General features: G+C 47.7%; 1 protein-coding gene across 3 annotated transcripts in view; it reads right to left on the reverse strand.

The window, feature by feature from the left end:
• The window catches only part of hmgcll1 (3-hydroxymethyl-3-methylglutaryl-CoA lyase like 1), a 103,734-nt gene extending 91,831 nt beyond the window's left edge, over positions 1-11,903 (reverse strand). For all 3 annotated transcript variants that reach the window (XM_043679339.2, XM_087978461.1, XM_043679331.2), the window contains exons 1-3: positions 11,641-11,903; positions 8,026-8,103; positions 6,303-6,410 (exon numbers count right to left, since the gene is read on the reverse strand). In XM_043679339.2, the coding sequence (XP_043535274.1) occupies positions 6,303-6,410; positions 8,026-8,103; positions 11,641-11,826 (372 nt within the window). In that variant the 5' untranslated portion in view covers positions 11,827-11,903. The remainder of the gene's footprint in view (positions 1-6,302; positions 6,411-8,025; positions 8,104-11,640) is intronic.
• Positions 11,904-19,354: the final 7,451 nt, after the last annotated feature.

The following is a 19,354-nucleotide window of genomic DNA, read 5'->3' on the forward strand; positions in this document are numbered from 1 at the left end:
AGCATTCGAGTTCGACCTTCCAAAATGCATCACTTCACATTTATCCAGGTTGAATTCCATCTGCCATTTCTCAGCCCAGCTCTGCATCCTGTCTATGTCACACTGCAGCCTACAATAGCCCTCAATACTATCGATGGCACCTCCAACCTTTGTGTCATCTGCAAATTTACCAACCCTTCCCTCAACCTCCTCATCCATGTCATTTATAAAAACTACAAAGAGCAGAGGCCCAAGAGCGGAGCCCTGTGGGACCTCACTCAACACTGACCTCCAGGCACAATACTTTCCATCTACAACCACTCTCTGCCTTCTGTCAGCCAACCAAATTCTGAATCCAGATAGCTAAATATCCCTGTATCCCATACTTCCTGATTTTATGAATGAGCCTACCATGGGGAACCTTATCAAATGCCTTGCTGAAGTCCGTATACACCACATCCACTGCTCGACCTATCTTGTCATCTCCTCAAAAAACTCAATAAGATTTGTGAGGCGTGACCTGCCCCTCACAAAGCCATGCTGACTGCCTCTAATCACGCTATGCTTTGCCAAATAATCATAAATCCTATACCTTAGAATTCTTTCCAAAACTTTTAATTATTAAATGGTCCTCCAGGCACAGTTGATGTTTGTCTCGGTGTGTGTGTGTCCCGGGGAACGCAGTTCCTGTGTCATGGAACTGCTCACAGCAAACCTCAGTATAAACCACTGCAGTTTCCTCCAGACTTCCTTTGCAAAGACACATTCCAAAAGGAGGTGTGTGACAGTCTCAACACCCTTCCCCCCACCCCACAGCCACTTCAAGGCCAACCTGCGGATTTCAGAGATGTCAACATCATTCTACTATTGACAAGCATTTAGCTCTAACACAGGATTTACAATTGAGTCCATTATGTTTGCTTTTGGGCACCACACTTTAGAAAGGATGTCAAACCTTAAGAGATGATTGAAGAATGATTCCTGAGAATGGCTGCAGTGACAAGAGACTTCAGTTATGCAGACAGATGGTGGCACAGTGGCACCGCGGTTAGCACTGCAACCTCACAGCACCAGGGTCCCAGGTTCAATTTCAGCCTCGGGTGACTGTCTGTGTGGAGTTTCCACATTCTCCCTGTGTCTGCGGGAGTTTCCTCTGGGTGCTCCGGTTTCCTCCCACAGTGCAAAGATGTGCAGGTCAGGTGAATTGGCCATGCTAAATTGCCCATAGTGTTAGGTGCATTATCCAGAGGGAAATGGGTCTGGGTGGGTTACTCTTTGGAGGGTTGGTGTGGACTTGTTGGACTGAAGGGCCTGTGGGAATCTAATCTAAGACTGGGGAGGTTGGATTGGTCGACATCACAGAAGTGATTTATAGAAGTTTTCGTCATCAAGAGGATATGGGGAGAAATTGTTCTCATTGGTGGAAAGGTCAAGAATCAGAAAAGGACAATTTAGTGATTGGCAAAAAAAAACAAAACATGAGGGAATTCGGGAAAATGCTGCTTGTAAACATGTGTTTTCAGACTGGAAAGTAGTACCCGACAGTCTGGTGATGGCAGGTCCAATTGTGGTTTATAAAAGGGAATTGGTTAATACCTTTTGGAATAAAGCTGTAGGGAAATGAGGAAATGAGAAGGAAGGGAGATTAGATAAATTGCTTTTGAGAGAATGGGCAGTGACTCAATGGGCCAAATGGTCACCTTCAGTCGGCAACCATTACTATGATTTCATAAACAAAAACAGAAATTGCAGGAAAAGTGGAGCAAGTCTGGCAGCATTTGTGGAGAGAAATCAAAGATAACATTTTGGATCGAGTTACCCTTTGTCAGAACGTTAGCTCTGATTTCTCCCCATAGATGCTGCCAGACCTGCTGAACTTTTCCTGCAATTTCTGTTTTTGTTTCTGATTTACAGCATCTGCAGTACTTTTGGTTTTTGTTTATGATTTCATGGTGATTGGCCCAGAGTATAAAGTACAGGGGGGTTTCCGGAACCTTTATAAATTGCTGCTTAGGCATCAACTAGAGAAAATGTAGAACACGGAATATGGGGAGTGGGAAATAAAGTGGATTTCAAGCCCAGTGTCAGCTTTGATGGTTATTTGATCTACTCCTACTCTTATTTCATGTGTTAAATATTCTAGCAAGATCAAAAGAATGCTGTCAAATTACCCCCCTTGGCATTCATCATCCTCACACATCATATCAACTGAGAGTTGTTGAGATGTATTCTCCTGCACAGTCTTGGCTGGAACAATAGAATAGTGGCAGGGAAGATGAAGATAGAGAGCAATAAGAAATGCCACTACCTCCTTGTCCCAATAAGGGCAGAAACAAATCAGGTTCTGAATGACATGGGCTCTGGTGAGAGGAGCGGTGACATTGTCATCTCAACATCAAGTTCACCTTGCCACAACTTCCCTACTTTGCTCAAGCAGTGAAGTGAGACTCTCACCAGAGAGCAGCGAGTTCCCAATGCTTATTATCGCTTGTTAATTATGAATTGTCAACTCACCACAGTTGTGATTTTACCATACAAACTAGCCTTTGGGAAAACTCAACATGGAAACCAGAACATGTTCAATTCATTATTTGAGCCAAAATAAGCTCCATATTGGACACCAGGCACTAAGTTCTCAGGCATGGACACTGGCCACGCATACCCCACGTCCACATACATTGGCATCTAAAATGTACCAGCCTGTATAAACCGCATGGCACGTCTCTAATCCACTTGCATGATGCTCCGCCACTTCAATGCCACACTACAACTGTCATTGTAATGCTGCAGCAAGGATGCTGTGCACTCAGCACTCACCCAGTTCAAGGACTGGCTCAGACTTCATCTCTGGGTTCTTCACTCACTGTCACAGCATTCACTCACTCCGTCTACCTGGATATACACAGCATCCCTGCCTTACCTTTTCCCGCCTCAATCAGAGACACTAGTCTCACTTTATTACTGTTGGGCTATGCCATTTAGCACAGACATAAAGCCAGGAGGCTTATCACAATTATCAGCCATTCTCAATCCAGCCAAGGGGAATATCATGTGCTCAGGCAATCCTGGTACAGTAAGTCAAATGCAGGCTCTAATACCAGTCCAGTCCCTGCTCAGAGGCAGCCAAAGTCAGCATCATCTGCACATAAGGGGCGAAGAGTAGACTGATAAGAAGCCCAGTACCTGTAGGGACTCTTTCCCCTTTATTGTGGGCTGTTTTGTTTCTGAAATGTGAGACAGGTAGGTATTATGGAAGATGGAAGTGGTAACAGAGCTATTATTGTTGGTGCAGAGTCATAGACCAAGCAAGTTGGCAGTACAGAAGGTGTGTTAATGTTGCACTTTGGAATGGATGAGGGTAAATGTAGGATGATGTTGCATGCAATACTGAGAGTGGTAGAGCATTAGCATTGGTGGGAGGTGGGTGCAGTGTCAGAAATAGAGTGAATAAGAGATATCCAAGAGATGAATGTGACATTTGCCTTACAAAGCTGGGCATTCCTCGAGATGGCTGAAATTGCTTCAGAGCTGGCAACCTCGGGCCAGGCTGGCATGGCCTGGTATCGTGGTTTCCAGTACTGATTCTGGGAAAGGGGAAGTTCCACCCGTACATCAATCCAGTCAGCAGGAGCACCAGGACTATGGCAGCAAACCAGACCATGGATTTCTGCCAGTCTGCCATGTCCCAGACGAAGGTCAGGAATGGTGTAGGGAAGCTCTGGACTGAACACGTTTGTCATGGTGCCTCACGTGAAGGTGGTACCGGTGCCAGGGATGACCATGACTTTGTAAGATTGGGTGGAAATGTAGTGTGATTCTCACCATCAGGGTAAATGTGCTGAGTTTGGAAAATTAAGTGAGAAAACTCGCTTGGCCTCACAAAGGGAACCACACCAGCAAACCCTGCGTGATTCGCACTTAGCCAAAACATAAACACAAGGATTCCACCCTGATTTTCCTCTCGTGTCCTTTCTTAGACCATCACATCTCCATGCCAAAGTGCAAATGTCAACCTGTTGAAATTTTGGGAGGGTTCAGTGCTGGTGGAGGAAGTTACTAGACCCCAGTTACCACACCTTCATTGGCAGAATTCAATCTTCTCTAGAAAGGGTAATGCCCAGAGCTCAGAGTCAGCAGAGACGCTCTCCATTGAGGTTTCAATAACTTCCCTACATGTGTCTCCGAACCTCTAACCGAGCTTCAGGATAGCTTCCATTTTCTCACATGCCCACCCATCTCATTGGAAATGCCATGGAGGGGTGGGGTTGTCACCTGTGCACAGTCTGTGATTTGGCTTTGGGAAACAACTTAGTTCAGTTTCAGGGTCCAGAGGGAAGAGTAAGCAGGATCCACTCTCATGACTGCTTTCCACTAAAGAGGAGAGTCCAGCCCATGTCTTTACAGTGAAAATGTGAGATTTCTAGAAAGTGCAACGTCGTTCCAGATTTAACACTTGGCATCAGTTAGAAAAGCTTGAGGAAACAGTATTAAGGATTCCCAGCAGATTCTTAAAGATGTACATATTAAAACTAAAAAGAAATGGATCAGCGAAACATGTTACATAGTGAGATGCTACGCATTTTGGAACAACCCCCACATGTAATGTTTACGTTTTCACATGAAAATATTTCCATTTTGTGCCGGATGATGATGCTGTTTTTATTTTAAACAGTCAATATAGATTGGTTTACACATTGTTTTTGAGAATGTACTAAACAAGAAATGTGAGGAGTGATGAGAAGCGTTCAGTAAATGCTGTTTGCAGGGTCCAGGCTGCTGCTCTCGATTTCCCATGCCATATATTTAATCAGGTTAAAAATCACACAACATCAAGTTATAGTCCAGCAGGTTTATTTGGAAGCACCAGCTTTCAGAGCGCTGCTCCTTCATCAGGTGGTTGTGGAGCAACTTTGCAGCCACCTGATGAAGGAGCGTCGCTCCGAATGCTAGTACTTCCAAATAAACCTGTTGGACTATAACCTGGTGTTGTGTGATTTTTAATTTTGTCTCCCCCAGTCCAACACTGGCACTTCCACATTATTACATACATTTGATAGATAGAAAATCAACATCCTCATACACGAATCACAAAAAAGTTTAATTTGCACATTCAACAAGTGATTAGGATGGTAAATGGAATGTTGTTTATCACAAGGGGAGTGGAATATAAAGATAGGGATGTTTTCCTTCAGCTGTACAGGTTTGTGGTGAGATGGCATCTGAAGGAGTGTGTATGGTTTTGATCTCCTTCTTTGAACAAAGACATAATTGCTTTAGAAACAGTTCATGAAGGTTCATCTGCTTCATTCCTGGGCTGATGAACCTTTCTTATGAAAAAAACACTGAACAGTTTGTGTTTTTATCCATCAGAGTTTATAAGAATGAGAGATAAGCTTGTTGAAACATGTAAGATCCTGATGGATTTTGATGAGGTAGATACCAGGAGGATATTTCATCTTGTGGAAGTAACCGGAACAAGGGGATGTAGTTTAAGATTATGATGTCTTCCTTTTAACATGGAAGTGAATTTTGTTCTTCTCAGAGGGCATGAATATGTGGAATTCTTTTCCCACAGAAACAGTGAAGACTGAATAATGAATTTGTTCAAGGCTGTGTTAAAAAGAATTTTAGTGGACAAGGAAATCAAAGTTTAAGAGGGAGCACATGGGATAGTGGAACAGTCTCAGAAGACTGAATGGTGTACTCCTACTTCTGAACGCAATGCTCCCAAGTTAATTTACTGTCTTAGTAATTATTCATCAATCTCCTGCAGTGTCACATACTAAGAGGGTGATGTTGACTTTATAATGCAAAAAATGTACTGACAAGTAAACAGGCCCATTGACAATTCTCATGATTAATATTCCCAAAGAGCTACAATCTGTTATTCCCTACTTGTACAAAGTCAAAAGTATGTCCTGACAGTCAAACAAAGTGTAATCTCCGACTGAGTCCCTGCGCAAAGCTTGGGGATTAAGTGGACTATTGCTTACTGACAAATCAATCAGCATGTTAAACGTGGTGGAAGTAGATTTATCCTTGGTTCAGTGTGCCTGAGGCCAGACTATTTAGAGACCAGAGCCTTGTCAGTGCTTAGTTGGCAGACGTACAGGCACTGAATTTTCATATATTCACACATTTCAACCTTTTCTTATGTGTGTTGTATTTCTTTTGAAACAGGCTACATTTGGAGACTGTTAATCTCAGTTCAGTGTGACTATGTCATCGATCAATCTTGATTCTTCTTCCAACATAATAAATCCAACCACTTTTGTAAAGAACTTAGCAATTATTACACATACAAATTAAATGTTTTGACATACCTGGGGCATCCATTTTGGAGGGACAAAACTGGTGGCTTCAATGACAGATAATCCTGTTTCTGATAGAAGGTTGATCAACTTGATTTTTACTTCTGTTGGTACAATCACCTAAAAATAATCCATTCAAATAATAACATCTCTGAACAGGTTGATTAGAACAATAGTTTAAATGAAAAGGCCATTCTGGAAATGTTCATTACTGATTATCCAACAAATGGAGGCTCCTGACAATGCAATAGAAGAAACAGCAAAAAGAGACTAAGTGCTTTGCTAATGGAAACATTGTTAAAGAGGATGCAAAGTTTAACACTTAGTCAAGAAAACACATCAATGTGTCTACTTCCACAGGAGGCTAAGAAAATTTGGTGTGTCCCTAAAGACTCTTAACAATTTTTAAAGATGTACCAATAGCGAACATTCTATCCAGATGCATCACAGGAACTGTTCTGCCCAGGACCATAAGCAACTACAGAGAGTGGTGAGCACAGCCCAGTCCATCACACAAGCCAAACATCCATCCATTGACGCCATCTATACTTGGCCATGGAAAGGCAGCCAACAATATCAAAGACCTGTCCCACCATGGTTACAATCTCTTCCAACCTCTTCCATTGGGTAGAAGATACAAAAGCTTAAACACATGTACCAACAGATTCAAGAACAGCTTCTCCCCACTGTTATTAGGCTTTCTAATGGACCTCTCAAATTTCAAATTTAATGTTAACCTCATTCCATGTGCACCTTCGCTGCAGCCATAACATTGTTTTCCTCATTCTAATACCCTTATGCACTTTGTATGGTATGATCTGCACACAAAACAAAACTTTCCACTGTACCTAGGTACATGTGACAATATAAATCAAATGAACACTCGGGAGCTTGCACATGGTGCTCTGATGTATTGGAAAAATATACCTGAATTCTTTATGGTTTCCAATAAAACATTGCTTTGCTTTACAAGCTGCTTTACTAGGAGCTGAATCTCAATGTTTTCACACCTACTTAATCATGTGCCCCTAAACATTGTGGTATCTGAGTTCATCCTCAGTCACACAAACCAGGGATCGACATTGATTGGCATGGTATATTGTCACATGATGAAATGCACTTGCCTATTTCGGCATCAGAATGCGGCATGAAAACAGTTTGATGCCAGGTAGTGTGGACATTGCACACTGTTAACAAACAGGATGTAGAGTGTTATCAAATTTCCATCATGCATTCTGTCCAACCAACTGACTACCTAATGCTCAACTGCCCAAGAGAAAATTTGCTGTGAAGTTATTATTTACCCATTCCACAAACATTTTGGATGTTTACATCCAGCAGAGAGTCAGTCAACTCACCTCAGTTCGAGGTCTCTCTGTCACCTTCTAAATAAAAGTTGAAAGGTTAGTTGGAACGGGAATAAGTCAATCAGTCCCACAAGCCAGTCAATTTATTCAGCTAGTCAACTAAATCATGGTTGATTTGTAACTCCATCTCACTGTGTTACTTCCATAATTCTTAATGCTCTTGCAAAATAAAAATCCAACAATCCTAGTTTTGAAATTGTTTCACCAGAATAATAAAAGCAAAGGTATGTTTAAGATAAATTAAAGAAGGATTTATGACACAGTTGCTTTCTTTGGTTATAGGTTCATTAAATAAGTCTATTACACTCAAACTATAACATACTCCAAATTACGGTATTCAATATTCTGTTATGATACAGTAACCATACCTTCTCATTCTGGAGGCCATCCCTAGGTCCAACCTCAACGATCTTTACAAATTCAGGAAGGGCTGGTGTTGTATTGTTCTAGGGGTTAAAAGAAGTTTCAGATTGAAGCAAAAGCCAAAGTTCTATTCAGCAAAACTTCACCTGTTTCTGAAATTCCGTGCAGTCATGAAACTTCAAAGCCAATATTCCTCTAAAGTGTCAAACATGGCTCAATTACTAGTAATCTTGCTTCAGTTCACAAGGTTGTAGGTTCAAGTGCCAAGTTAAAATGTGCACACAACAATCAAAGCTGCAGTGCAGTACTGAGGGACTGATACACTGTCAGGGATGCCTTTATTCAGATTAAATGCGACACTGATCTCTCAGATAGATGTAAAAGATCCCACATTATTTAGTTCTCAGGCAACATCTAAAAAAAAACAGATTATTTGATCTTTATCACATTTGTGTGAGTTTACATGAATAAATTGGTTGCTGTGTTCCTTATATTGCATTAGTGACTACAAAAAGATTTACTACAATGTCATCTAACCTAGAAGGTTTGAGTTATAAGGAGAGGCTGGATAGGCTGGGACTTTTTCTCTGGAGTGTAGGAAACTGAGGGGGTGACGTTATAGAGGTCTACAAAACCATGAGAGGCATAGATAAGGTAAATAGCCAACAGTTTTTCCCCATGGGAGAGGAGTCTAAAACTAGAGGGCATGGTTTTAAGGTGAGATGGTAGCGATACTAAACAGTTCAGAGGGAAGCGTTTTTTTCCACACAGAAGGTGGTCAGAGTCCGGAAAGGTAGTGGTGGAGGCAAGTATTATGATGTCATTTAAGAAACATTTGTACAGGTACATGGATGGGATACGTATGGAGAGATATGGACCAAATGCAGGCAAATGGGACTAAATTAACTGAAAAACAGGGCAGCATGGAGAACGTAGGCCAAAGGGCCTTTTTCCATGCTGTAAACTTCCTTTGACTCTCTGACATCAAGAGCATGTCACTGGCTGCAAAGCACTTTGACATATCCAAAGATTGTGAACGACACCATCTAATTACCCTTTTGTCCTTAATGTATTTGTAAAAACCCTCTGGATTCTCCTTAACTCTATTTGCCAAAGCTATCTCATGTCCCCTTTTTGCCCTCCTGATTTCTCTCTTAAGTACACTCCTACTGCCTTTATACTCTTGTAAGGATTCACTCGACCTATCCTGTCTATACTTGACATATGCTTCCTTCTTTTTTTTAAACAGTCCCATGGGAGACTGGTGAGCAATGTTAAATCTCATGGAATACAGGGAGAACTCACCATTTGGATACAGAGCTGGCTCAAAGGTAGAAGACAGAGGGTGGGGGTGGAGGGTTGTTTTTCAGACAAGAGGCCTGTGTCCAGCACAATGCCATAAGGAATGGTGCTGGGTCCTCTATTTTTCATCATTTATATAAATGATTTGGATGTGAGCGTAAGAGGAATGGTTCGTAAGTTTGCTGATAACACCAAAATTGAAAGTGGATATCGAAAAGCCTTACCTCAGATTACAACGGGAGCTTGATAAGATGGGCCAATGGGCTGAGAAGTGGCAGATGGAGTTTAATTCAGATAAATGCGAGGTGCTGCATTTTGGGAAAGCAAATCTTAGCAGGACTTATAGACTTAATGGTAAGGTCCTAGGGAGTGTTGCTGAACAAAGAGACCTTGGAGTGCAGGTTCATAGCTACTTGAAAGTGGAGTCACAGGTAGATAGGATAGTGAAGAAGGCATTTGGTATGCTTTCTTTTATTGGTCAGAGTATTGAGTACAGGAGTCATGTTGCGGCTGTACAGGACATTGGTTGGAATATTGCATGCAATTCTGGTCTCCTTCCTATCGGAAATATGTTGTGAAACTTGAAAGGGTTCAGAAAAGATTTACAAAGATGTTGCCAGGGTTGGAGGATTTGAGTTATAGGGAGAGACTGAACAGGCTGGGGCTGTTATCCCTGGAGCGTCGGAGGCTGAGGGGTGAAGTTTACAAAATCATGAGGGTCATAGATGGGATAAATAGACAAAGTTTTTTTTCCCCTGGGTTGGGGAAGTCCAGAACAAGAGGGCATAGGTTTAGGGCGAGAAGTGAAAAATATAAAAGAAACCTAAGGGGCAACTTTTTCCACACAGAGGGCGGTATGTGTATGGAATGAGCTGCCAGAGGAAGTGGTGGAGGCTAGTACAATTGCAACATTTAAAAGGCATCTGGATGAGTGTATGAATAGAAAGGGTTTGGAGGGATGTGGGGCGGGTGCTAACAGGTGGGACTAGATTGGGTTGGGATATCTGGTCGGCATGGACGAGTTCAACTGAAGGGTCTGTTTCTGTGCTGTAGATCTCTATGACTCTATAAATATTAAGCTTTACTGAATCTATTCTGCACTATATGATATGGAATTTTAACAAAAGAGTAATACCTTATTTATAGTTTTCAGACATGTAACAATATTTCATGTAAATACTACAAATCTTGTAAATTATGTAGTAGATGGACATGCTTGCTTTCACTTCACGAAGAAACCACACAGATTGATTGGACTGTAAGTCATGTTATATTTTTGCTTCAAATGATGTACACCATTTTACATGAAGATTTTCATAGCAAAGCATCCAGCTTTAAGTCAAAGCTGCAGTTTTCAAGCTTAGCTACCTCCAGGGGGGTCAGATAAAGCTTGCAATAGTAGCTTGTGCTCATGACTTCCACTGAATCCTTTCCATCTGTACAGAAATCAAATGTGACATCCAAGTATTTTCTGTTCTAAACCAGTTTGCAATTCTGATTAAAGATATTCAGTCTAAAATTGGGAAGGCAGCAGAAGGATCAATATTAACATGCATTACTGTGAACACATGAAAACAAACGACAACAAAATATTAATGCAAATTTGTTTTTGTTTTAGCTGGTTTTATTTTGATGAGCTCATACGAATAGAAGAGTTTTACCACACAAAACACATCAGTCATTCAACAGTGATTTCAAAAGTACCTTCAAATTGTGTTTCAAAGCAAAATGTTTGCTGGACTATTAAATCCCTTCAGTTCCTGCTGTTTCTGAGAAATAGCACTGATATTTCAAGTAGTTTCTTACAATTATCGTTTCCCAACCTTAGAACAATGGCTATCACTATCAAGCTAATTTCATTACATTGTAGTTTATCAGTTTGTTAACCATTCTGGCATTACTGTAGGCTAAGTGAGCAGTTAAACCAGAGAAAAATGATTGCCTCCTGACCATACCCATTATTTCTTGCACACCAGGATCCCCTCTTGCAATTCATAACAGCAACTGAAATGATTTACTTAGCTCAATAAAACTGATTGACCCAACTCATTCACACAAAAGGTATAATAATTAAGCAATTATGGCATAAATTATCGACACACCAGCATATCTTCCATCCTCCCCCACCCCCTCTTAACACATCCCTCGCAAGATGAAAGGTGTATATGTGGCTCAGTGAACGAGGTTGGCTTTTTTAGTTGTCAGTTTTGCATTAATCTTTGATATGCAATTATTCTGATTACATTAAGTGTTGACATCAGGGCGCACAGAGTTAACGGAAGCTGGAGATTAGCTAATGGTGACTTGGTGCATCTTACCTGTAGCCCTAATGGGACGGAGGTGTCTCCAATGGAGAACCAGTCCATCTTCGCCCCGGTACTCAGACATTCTTTGATGGTCGAAGGTACGTTCCCCATGGACTTGCCTCCCAGCCACACACACGTACAGACAGCAGCCGAGTCACTCAACCCGACTCTTTCAATACGATGGTCAATAAAAGGCATTTATGGAAAAAAAATGAAGTTGTGTACATTTTTTAAAAAGAGAAAAGCCCCGGTAATGACTGAAGGAGCGATGTGATGCTGATGAACTGATGCTGGAGCAGCATCCATATACCGCTGGGAATGCCCTGCTCCCTGCAACACAAACACTGCATCAGAACACGCCCAGTCTGTACGGCTGCAGTCATCAGCTGGAAAATTCAGCTGGACGTGGACCCCAGCACATATACTTGAAGAGTGGAAAATGCCCACCAGCTTCCACACATATTTTCCAGAGCAGTGGATTATAACAAAACAAAATGAACTTTTCTTTATACTTTAAGTATGTTTTATGTGTTAAAGTATGTTTTATGTGTTGGCTGTTGCCTCTGAGTCATGAAGATCTGAGTTCAAGTCCCACTCCACACAATAATTATAGCTGACCCTGGACTGAAATACTGAGGGAATGGTGCACTGTCATACGCGCTGCCATTTCATTGAGTGAGATATCAGAAGAGATTCCCTTTGTTCCTAAAATACTCAGTGACATTCTTTTCCAGACAGGAGCAGGGGAATTATCCTGCAATGCCATAGAGCATAGAGTTGTACAGCACAGCAACAGACTCTTCGCTCCAACTCATCCATGCTGACCAGATATCTTAAATTGGCCCATATCCTCCAAGCGACTTCCCTCCCCATTCATGTACGCATCCAGATGCCTCTTAAATGTTGTAATTATGCCAGCCTTCACCACTTCTTTTTTAGATCAGATAACCTACAGTGTGGAAACAGGCCCTTCGGCCCAACAAGTCCACACCAACCCTCCGAAGAGCAAGCCATTCCCCTACATTTACCCCCTCACCTAACACTACAGGCAATTTAGCATGGCCAATTCACCTGACCTGCACATTTTTGGACTGAGAGGAAACCGGAGCACCTGGAGGAAACCCACGCAGACATGGGGAGAATGTGCAAACTCCATACAGACAGTCGCCTGAGGCAAGAATTGAACTCAGGTCTCTGGCGCTGGCAGTTGATTCCATACACACACTACCCTCTGTGTGAAAACGTTGCCCCTTAATTTTTCCCCTCTCGACCTAAACCTATGCCCTCTAGATTCCCACCCTGGGGAAAAGACCTTGACTGTTCACCCTACCTATGATTTTATAAACTTCTCTAAGGTCACCCGACATCTTTCGATGCTCCAAGGAAAATAGCCCCAGTCTTTCCAGCCTCTCCCGACAGCTCAAAGCCTCCAACTCTAGCAACATCCTTGTAAATCTTTTCTGAACCCATTCTAGTTTCATTATATCTTATCTTCACTGGGAACGGTGCCCCATCATAAAGTCACTGTTTATTGCACGTGGAGAGTTCTTGACATTGACCCCGCTCCTGAAGAGCCAGCTCTCAGAGTAGAGATTATGTCTGACACTCCTGTTTCCCCCCCCCCCCCCCCACCTACCTCTTAACTGTGGAAGTGCTTATATTTTTCCCCAGCACCCATGTTGTGTGTGTGTAGGTGTGAGACACAGAGAGAGACACAAGGTGTACAAATCTTTATTCAAATTTCCACGACCAGGAAGAAAAGAAACACCAGTGACAAGCAGTGCCCTTCATGTCAAACGGCAATGCTGTGGGACCAAACAGTGAAAGCGAAGGCAGGGATTAAATCAAAATAGAGTTGGAGGAGGAAATAATGCACTCCACTCCCTACAGTGCCCACCTCTCCCTGAACGGCTCAAGGGTGTTGGTGGCTACCACGTGCTCCTTCGCCAGAGACACCCAGGCTCTAACATAACCGCGGAAGAGGGGCAGGCAGTCGGCCCTAACGACCCCCTCCACGGCCCGCTGTCTGGACCTGTCAATGTCCAGTTTGGCCAGGCCCAGGAGCAGACCCACGAGGAGGGTCTTCAGACCTGCGGTCCCTCCTCCGTACCGGATGCCCGAAGATCAGGAGCGTGGGACTGAAGTGAAGTGAAAAGCAGAGGAGGAGGTTTTTGAGAAAATCAAAAAGGGAGTGCAAACGCCCACACCCAATATACACATGATCCACGGACTACGAAGCGCCACAGAACAAACAGTTGGGCTGGGGGTCCGTGAACCACCACAATCTGCAGTTGCAGGGGACTGCTGCGTGGAGCACCCTCCACTCCAGATCCCCGAGAGAAAGGGGAGGAATCCCAGTGGAGGGCTCTCTACGCAGGAGCTCCACTGCCCGGTGGCAAATGGGCACGCCAAGGAGGGTCCGGGTAGTGGAGGAGGGAGAACAGGTGGACAGTGTGCAGTAGTCGATACAGGGCCTGCCTTTTTACGTCCTTAAAAAGGACAAAATTAAAATTCCGGTGGTGGCTTAGGTTGTGGGGCACAGGCTCCCGCGGGAAGTACAGGACCTTGGGGCCAATTTGAAATTCTGTCCGGGCTGGGGTGAGCGCAGACGGGATCCCACCGCACACCTGAGCGTCCTCCAACTGGTGCACTACATCGGGTCAGAGCACCGCCTTAAAGGGGTCGGATGGCAGTGGCCACATACCGGAGGTCTACGGCTGCCCTGCTCGCTATGTCCGGCGGCAGCGCCCAGCCCAGGCCCCCGGCACATCCCTGACCCTGGTCACCCTTGCTGCCACGGCCCTCCCCTCCGACAGCCACTCGAACCCGCGAGTACGGAGGTGCGGATTCCTGAGCAACGGCTCCCTAACGACAGCCGCTACTCCAGCCGGAGGGCGGGCGTGACGCGGTTCGACCAGGTTCCAGACAGTGATCAGGTTCTGATAAAGACAGGCAGCGTCTTGAGGGCGACCTCCAAACCGTCACGGTCGATGAACAGGAGTTGCGTGCCGTAGTTGAGGTTATGCAGCTGGCGGAAAAAATACGTCACCAGGGCGCACCACCTAGGAGGAGGCTCGATGTAAAGGTATCGCCGCAAGGTCTGAAGGTGGAACGTCGTGACCTGGGTGTGGATGCACACCAGCGACTGACCGCCCTCCTCAATAGGGAGACTCAGAACTTGCAAAGCGACCCAGTGCATCTTTTTGTCCCAGAAGAAGAAGTCGACCAACGTTCTCAGGATGGCAGTGACAAAACCAGAAGAAGGGACCAAAGTGACCAGCCGGTACCACAGCATGGCAGCCACCAGCTGGTTTATGACCAGCACTCGACTCCTGTAAGATAGCACTCGGAGCAGTCCTGTCCAGCAGCCTAGGCGAGCCAAGACTTTGGCCTCCAGCTCCTGCCAGTTCACCGGCCAGGATTCCTCAGCCGGGCTGAGGTAGACCCCCAGGTAGAAGAGATGGGTGGTACACCAGCTAAACCCCTATAATTCCTCCGGCAGAGAGTCCACCCGCCACGGACCGACTAGTAGGCCGGAACATTTGGCCCAGTTGATCCTGGCTGCAGAGTACACGGTCTGGCACTCGCGCATCCTCCCCAGGTCAGCGAAAGTGCGGAGCACATTGTCGGCGTAGGCCGAGAGGACCACCCCTCGTGCCCACGCCGCGGAGAACCAGCCCCGACAACCTCCTCTGCAAGAGACGCAGGAAAGGCTCCACGCACAGGGAATACAGCTGGCCGGACAGGGGGCAGCCTTGACGTACTCCTCTCCTGAAGCGAAGGGGTGCCGTCAGGGACCCGTTAACTTTAACCAGACACTCTGCGGCGGCATACAAAAGTCTGATCCGGGCGACGAACTGCATCCCGAACCCGAATGCCCACAGAGTCCCGAGCAGGTACTCGTGATCGTCCCTGTCGAACGCTTCCTCGGCAGACCAGCCCATTGACAGAAATGGATTAGGTCCCGGACCAGGTGGACGTTATCATGTATCCTCCGGCCTGGGACCGTGTAGGACTGGTCCGGGTGAATCATGTGGGCCAGCACGGAGGCCAGGCAAGAAGACAACACCCTGGCGAAGATATTGTAGTCCGTGCTGAGGAGGGAGACCGGACGCCAGTTCTTCAAAGAACGAAGGTCCCCCTTCTTTGGCAGCAGGACAATAACTGCCCTGCACCAAGAAAGGGGCAGCTCTCTGGCATTTAGAACTCCTCCAGGACCTGTGCGTGGTCGCTCCCCAGGATGTCCCAGAATGCCCTGAAGAACTCCACAGTCAGCCCGTCCAGCCCCGGGGACTTGCCCCTCAAGAGCCGGTCGAGGGCGCCGGTCAGCTCCTCTAAGGTGACGGGAGCGTCGAGCCTTCTGGTGTCCTCCGAGCCGAGCTGCGGCAGGTCCTCCCACAGAACTCTGCAAGCATCCTCACTGGACGGATCCAGAGAGAACAGAGCTGTGTAATAGTTTCGGACATGGGCCTTGATACCCTAGGGATCCAAGACGAGGGATCTATCATCGGCCAGCAGCACAAGGAGCTGCTGACGGGTGCCATGCCTTTTTTCCAGCGAGTAGAAGTGGGAGCCGCGGTCCAGGTCCTGGAGGAGCTGGATCCGAGACCTCACGTACGCGCCCCGAGCCCCGACGAGCTGCAGGTCCCGGAGCGCGGCCTTCTTCTCTTCGTAAACCCCGCGCAGGGCCGGGTCCGCGTCGGGCTGACCGAGGCGTGACTCCAGGTCGAGTATCTCCCTCTCCAACTCCCCGATCCTGGATTTCCGCCTCTTTGTTGACCCCTCGCGTACTCCTGACAGAAAATGCGGACGTGAGCCTTGCTCACGTCCCACCATAGCCTCAGGGAGGGGAAGCTTCCCTTCTTCCTTCTCCAGCCGGTCTAGAAACAATTAAACAAGCCCCGGAACCGCTCATCCTCCAGCAGCAGGTTGTTAAAGTGCCAGTACGCGTAGCCGAGCCTGGCGCCGAATGGAAGGAGTTCCGCCCACACCAGGGGATGGTCCATGCACGACACCTGCCACGTGGAGGCAGTCAGAAAACAGGAGGCATACGCCCGCGAAACGTACAGGCGGTCGATTCTGGACGATCCGACCCCAGGCCTCACGAAGGTGAAGGTGATGGAGTCAGGATTGAGATTCTGCTAGACGTCCGCCAGGTCGAAGGACTTGACCCAGTCCCCCAACCTCCTCCCCGATGCCCAACCAGTGCGGGCACCGCCGTGATCCCTGTCCTCGAGGACACAGTTAAAATCTCCCCCGAGGACGACACACTGGCTCTCGATGGAGGCGAGATGAGCGGACACTTCTCCGAAGAAGCTCGCTTGCCTCGGCCCGGCCGGGGGAGCATTGACGTTCACCAAATGAAGCACCGCGCCCCCCCCAGCTGAACCGTCAGGTGAAGCAAACGGCCTGGCACAGGCTCCATGACCCCCAAGATCTCCGGCTGAAAATGCGGGTCCAACAAGATAGCCACCCCACCAGATCTGCGGGTGAGGGGACTCATGTAGCCCCCTCCCCCCAGCCTCACCACTCCAGGAGCCAGGTGGCTTCGTCTCCTGGGGTAGTGTAGGTTTCTTGCAGGAAGCACACCTGCATACCTCCCATCCTGAAGGGCCGAGAAGGTCTGGAATCTACGCTGTGACTCTCTGCTGCCGTTGATGTTGAGGCTGGCTATAGTTGCCTTGATGTTGGAAGCATTGTGCAACCACCACCAGAACAGTCAAAAACCATATACATTTACTGGGAGGACGAGGGAGGGGCACAGAAGTCCCTCACCCTCACCTGAAGTGTCCCCAGGAAGTTCCCAACTCGCTTTCGCTCGTTCACGTCGAACCCAGGCGCCTGGCCCGCAGCGTGGGCCGACCAGTAAACGCTCTCAAAGGAGCTTCAGCGGTCGAGCACCTATTGGGCTCTATCCCGGCGACTCAGCTTCCTTGACAAACTCCGGGAGTTCCTTGAGGGGAATGAGGGGGAGATCGGTAGGGGGCACCTGGGACTCACAAATGTCACTTGAAACAGACTCCACGTCATCCCCAGTGTCCACCACCGATTCCAAACCCTCGTCTGGGAGGTTGCCCTCGGTCACCAACCCCTCCTTCGACCCCTCCCCCACCGAGAGAATGGGGGCTAGTCCAGCACCGTCAACTGGCCTCAAACCCCCGGCGACCCCACACCAGGGTCACTAGCAGTACCTTCCTCAGTGCACCCTTTCCCAGAACGCCCCGAGTTCGGGTCGCCGGGCGGCAGAGGCTCGGGGCCCCGCTCCTCTCCCGACACCGGGACGCCCAACTCCTCGGGGAAAAGGTCCTCCCCCAGGGCCAAGGCACCTGGAAAAACAGTCTGGAGGGAGGAGCGATGATAACACCTTCCTCCCCTCCACCAGTCAATGAGCCAGCAGAGAGTTCATCATGGTCACCCGCACCACAGCCCATGCAGCCTTTAAAGTCCTCCCCAGGGGCCGGTGGAGTTATAGCAGCAGAAGGTCCTGCCGTAGCCCCTGGGGGTTTGGGCAGGTCAGGCCGCAGTGCGGGACAGGCAAGAAACACCACAGGCTCTTCCCGTGGAGAGGAGCAGTGGTACTGGGATATCTCTCTCTCCTCCAAGGACCAGCACCTCTTCCCCAGCGAGCAGGGGAGAATTTGTGGGCCTTCTCCCTCCCCGCCCACCTTGGTGGTCACGGGACCCGAGGTCACCCCCCCCCGCCGCCTTTCCCAGAATACTATTGGCTGGGGGAAGGTGGGGCAGGGCCAGCATGGGGAGGGCCAGGTGTGTCACTTCCTGCCCCACCCCTGGTTTATCAAGTATAGGTGGGCGGGACAGGGTCCCAGTTCCCTCTCTGAGGCCCAGAGACACTGTTGCTGCAGGAGGTGAGGCAGTGATGGTTCCCCCCAGGTTAGTACCAGGGTGTGGCGGGGCTTGGGCTCAGAGGCCCCTGGGTCAGGTGTTGTAGTACTAGGAGCAGGTGTTGAAGCCCCAGGGGTTTCTGTAACGGGGCAGGGGTTGGTTGAGGGGTCAATGGGTGCAGTAAGAGTGGGATCAGGTACGGATTTGGGGGTCAGGGTTCTCGTGCTGGGGTGATGCTGGCATGGCCGTGGGGGCATTGTTGTGCTGGGGTGGGGCAGGTCTTGGGCTAGTTGTAGGGGAAGGTGACAGGGTGGTCTTCCCTGTGGGCGGGCCTGGCACATTGGGTCGTCTTGAGTGCCTTCCAGCCGGCCGGATGCTCACCCCCTCCCTGCCAGAGGCTGAGGCATTGGAAGCCTCTGGCTTAGCCCCCGCTGCCGGGGCTTGTGGTGTTGACTTTGGGGGAGGGGGAGTGGGTGCAGCGATGCCACCCTCAGCTGTTAATGTGGGCAGGGCAGCCTTCTGGGTGGGGCAGTTTTTTCTTATGTGTCCCACCTCGCAGCACAGGTGGCACTGCACGCCGTCCGTCATCCAAAAGACACGTTAGGCCGCGCCCACGTGGAGGAGGGTAAGCGAGCCCTCGGTGACCTCCTCCTGGGCCAGGCAAATGAACACCTGGTGTCGGAAGGAGTATATGTGCCAGAGGGCAGGATCCTTGAGACCAAGCAGGAGTGGTTGGAACCTGACCAGATCTCCCCCAAGGTGTTGAGGTGGGCAAGAAGGAGCTCACTGGTAATGAAGGGCAGGACATTGGAGATCACGACCATCTGGGCCGTAACCTCCAAAGGGTCGACGGGCAGATGTGTCCCGCCCACAGTGAGCCCCC

Source organism: Chiloscyllium plagiosum, unplaced genomic scaffold (assembly GCF_037043375.1).
Source record: "Chiloscyllium plagiosum isolate Xiang-an unplaced genomic scaffold, Cpla_swu_hap1 HiC_scaffold_3, whole genome shotgun sequence".
Lineage (NCBI taxonomy): Eukaryota > Metazoa > Chordata > Chondrichthyes > Orectolobiformes > Hemiscylliidae > Chiloscyllium > Chiloscyllium plagiosum.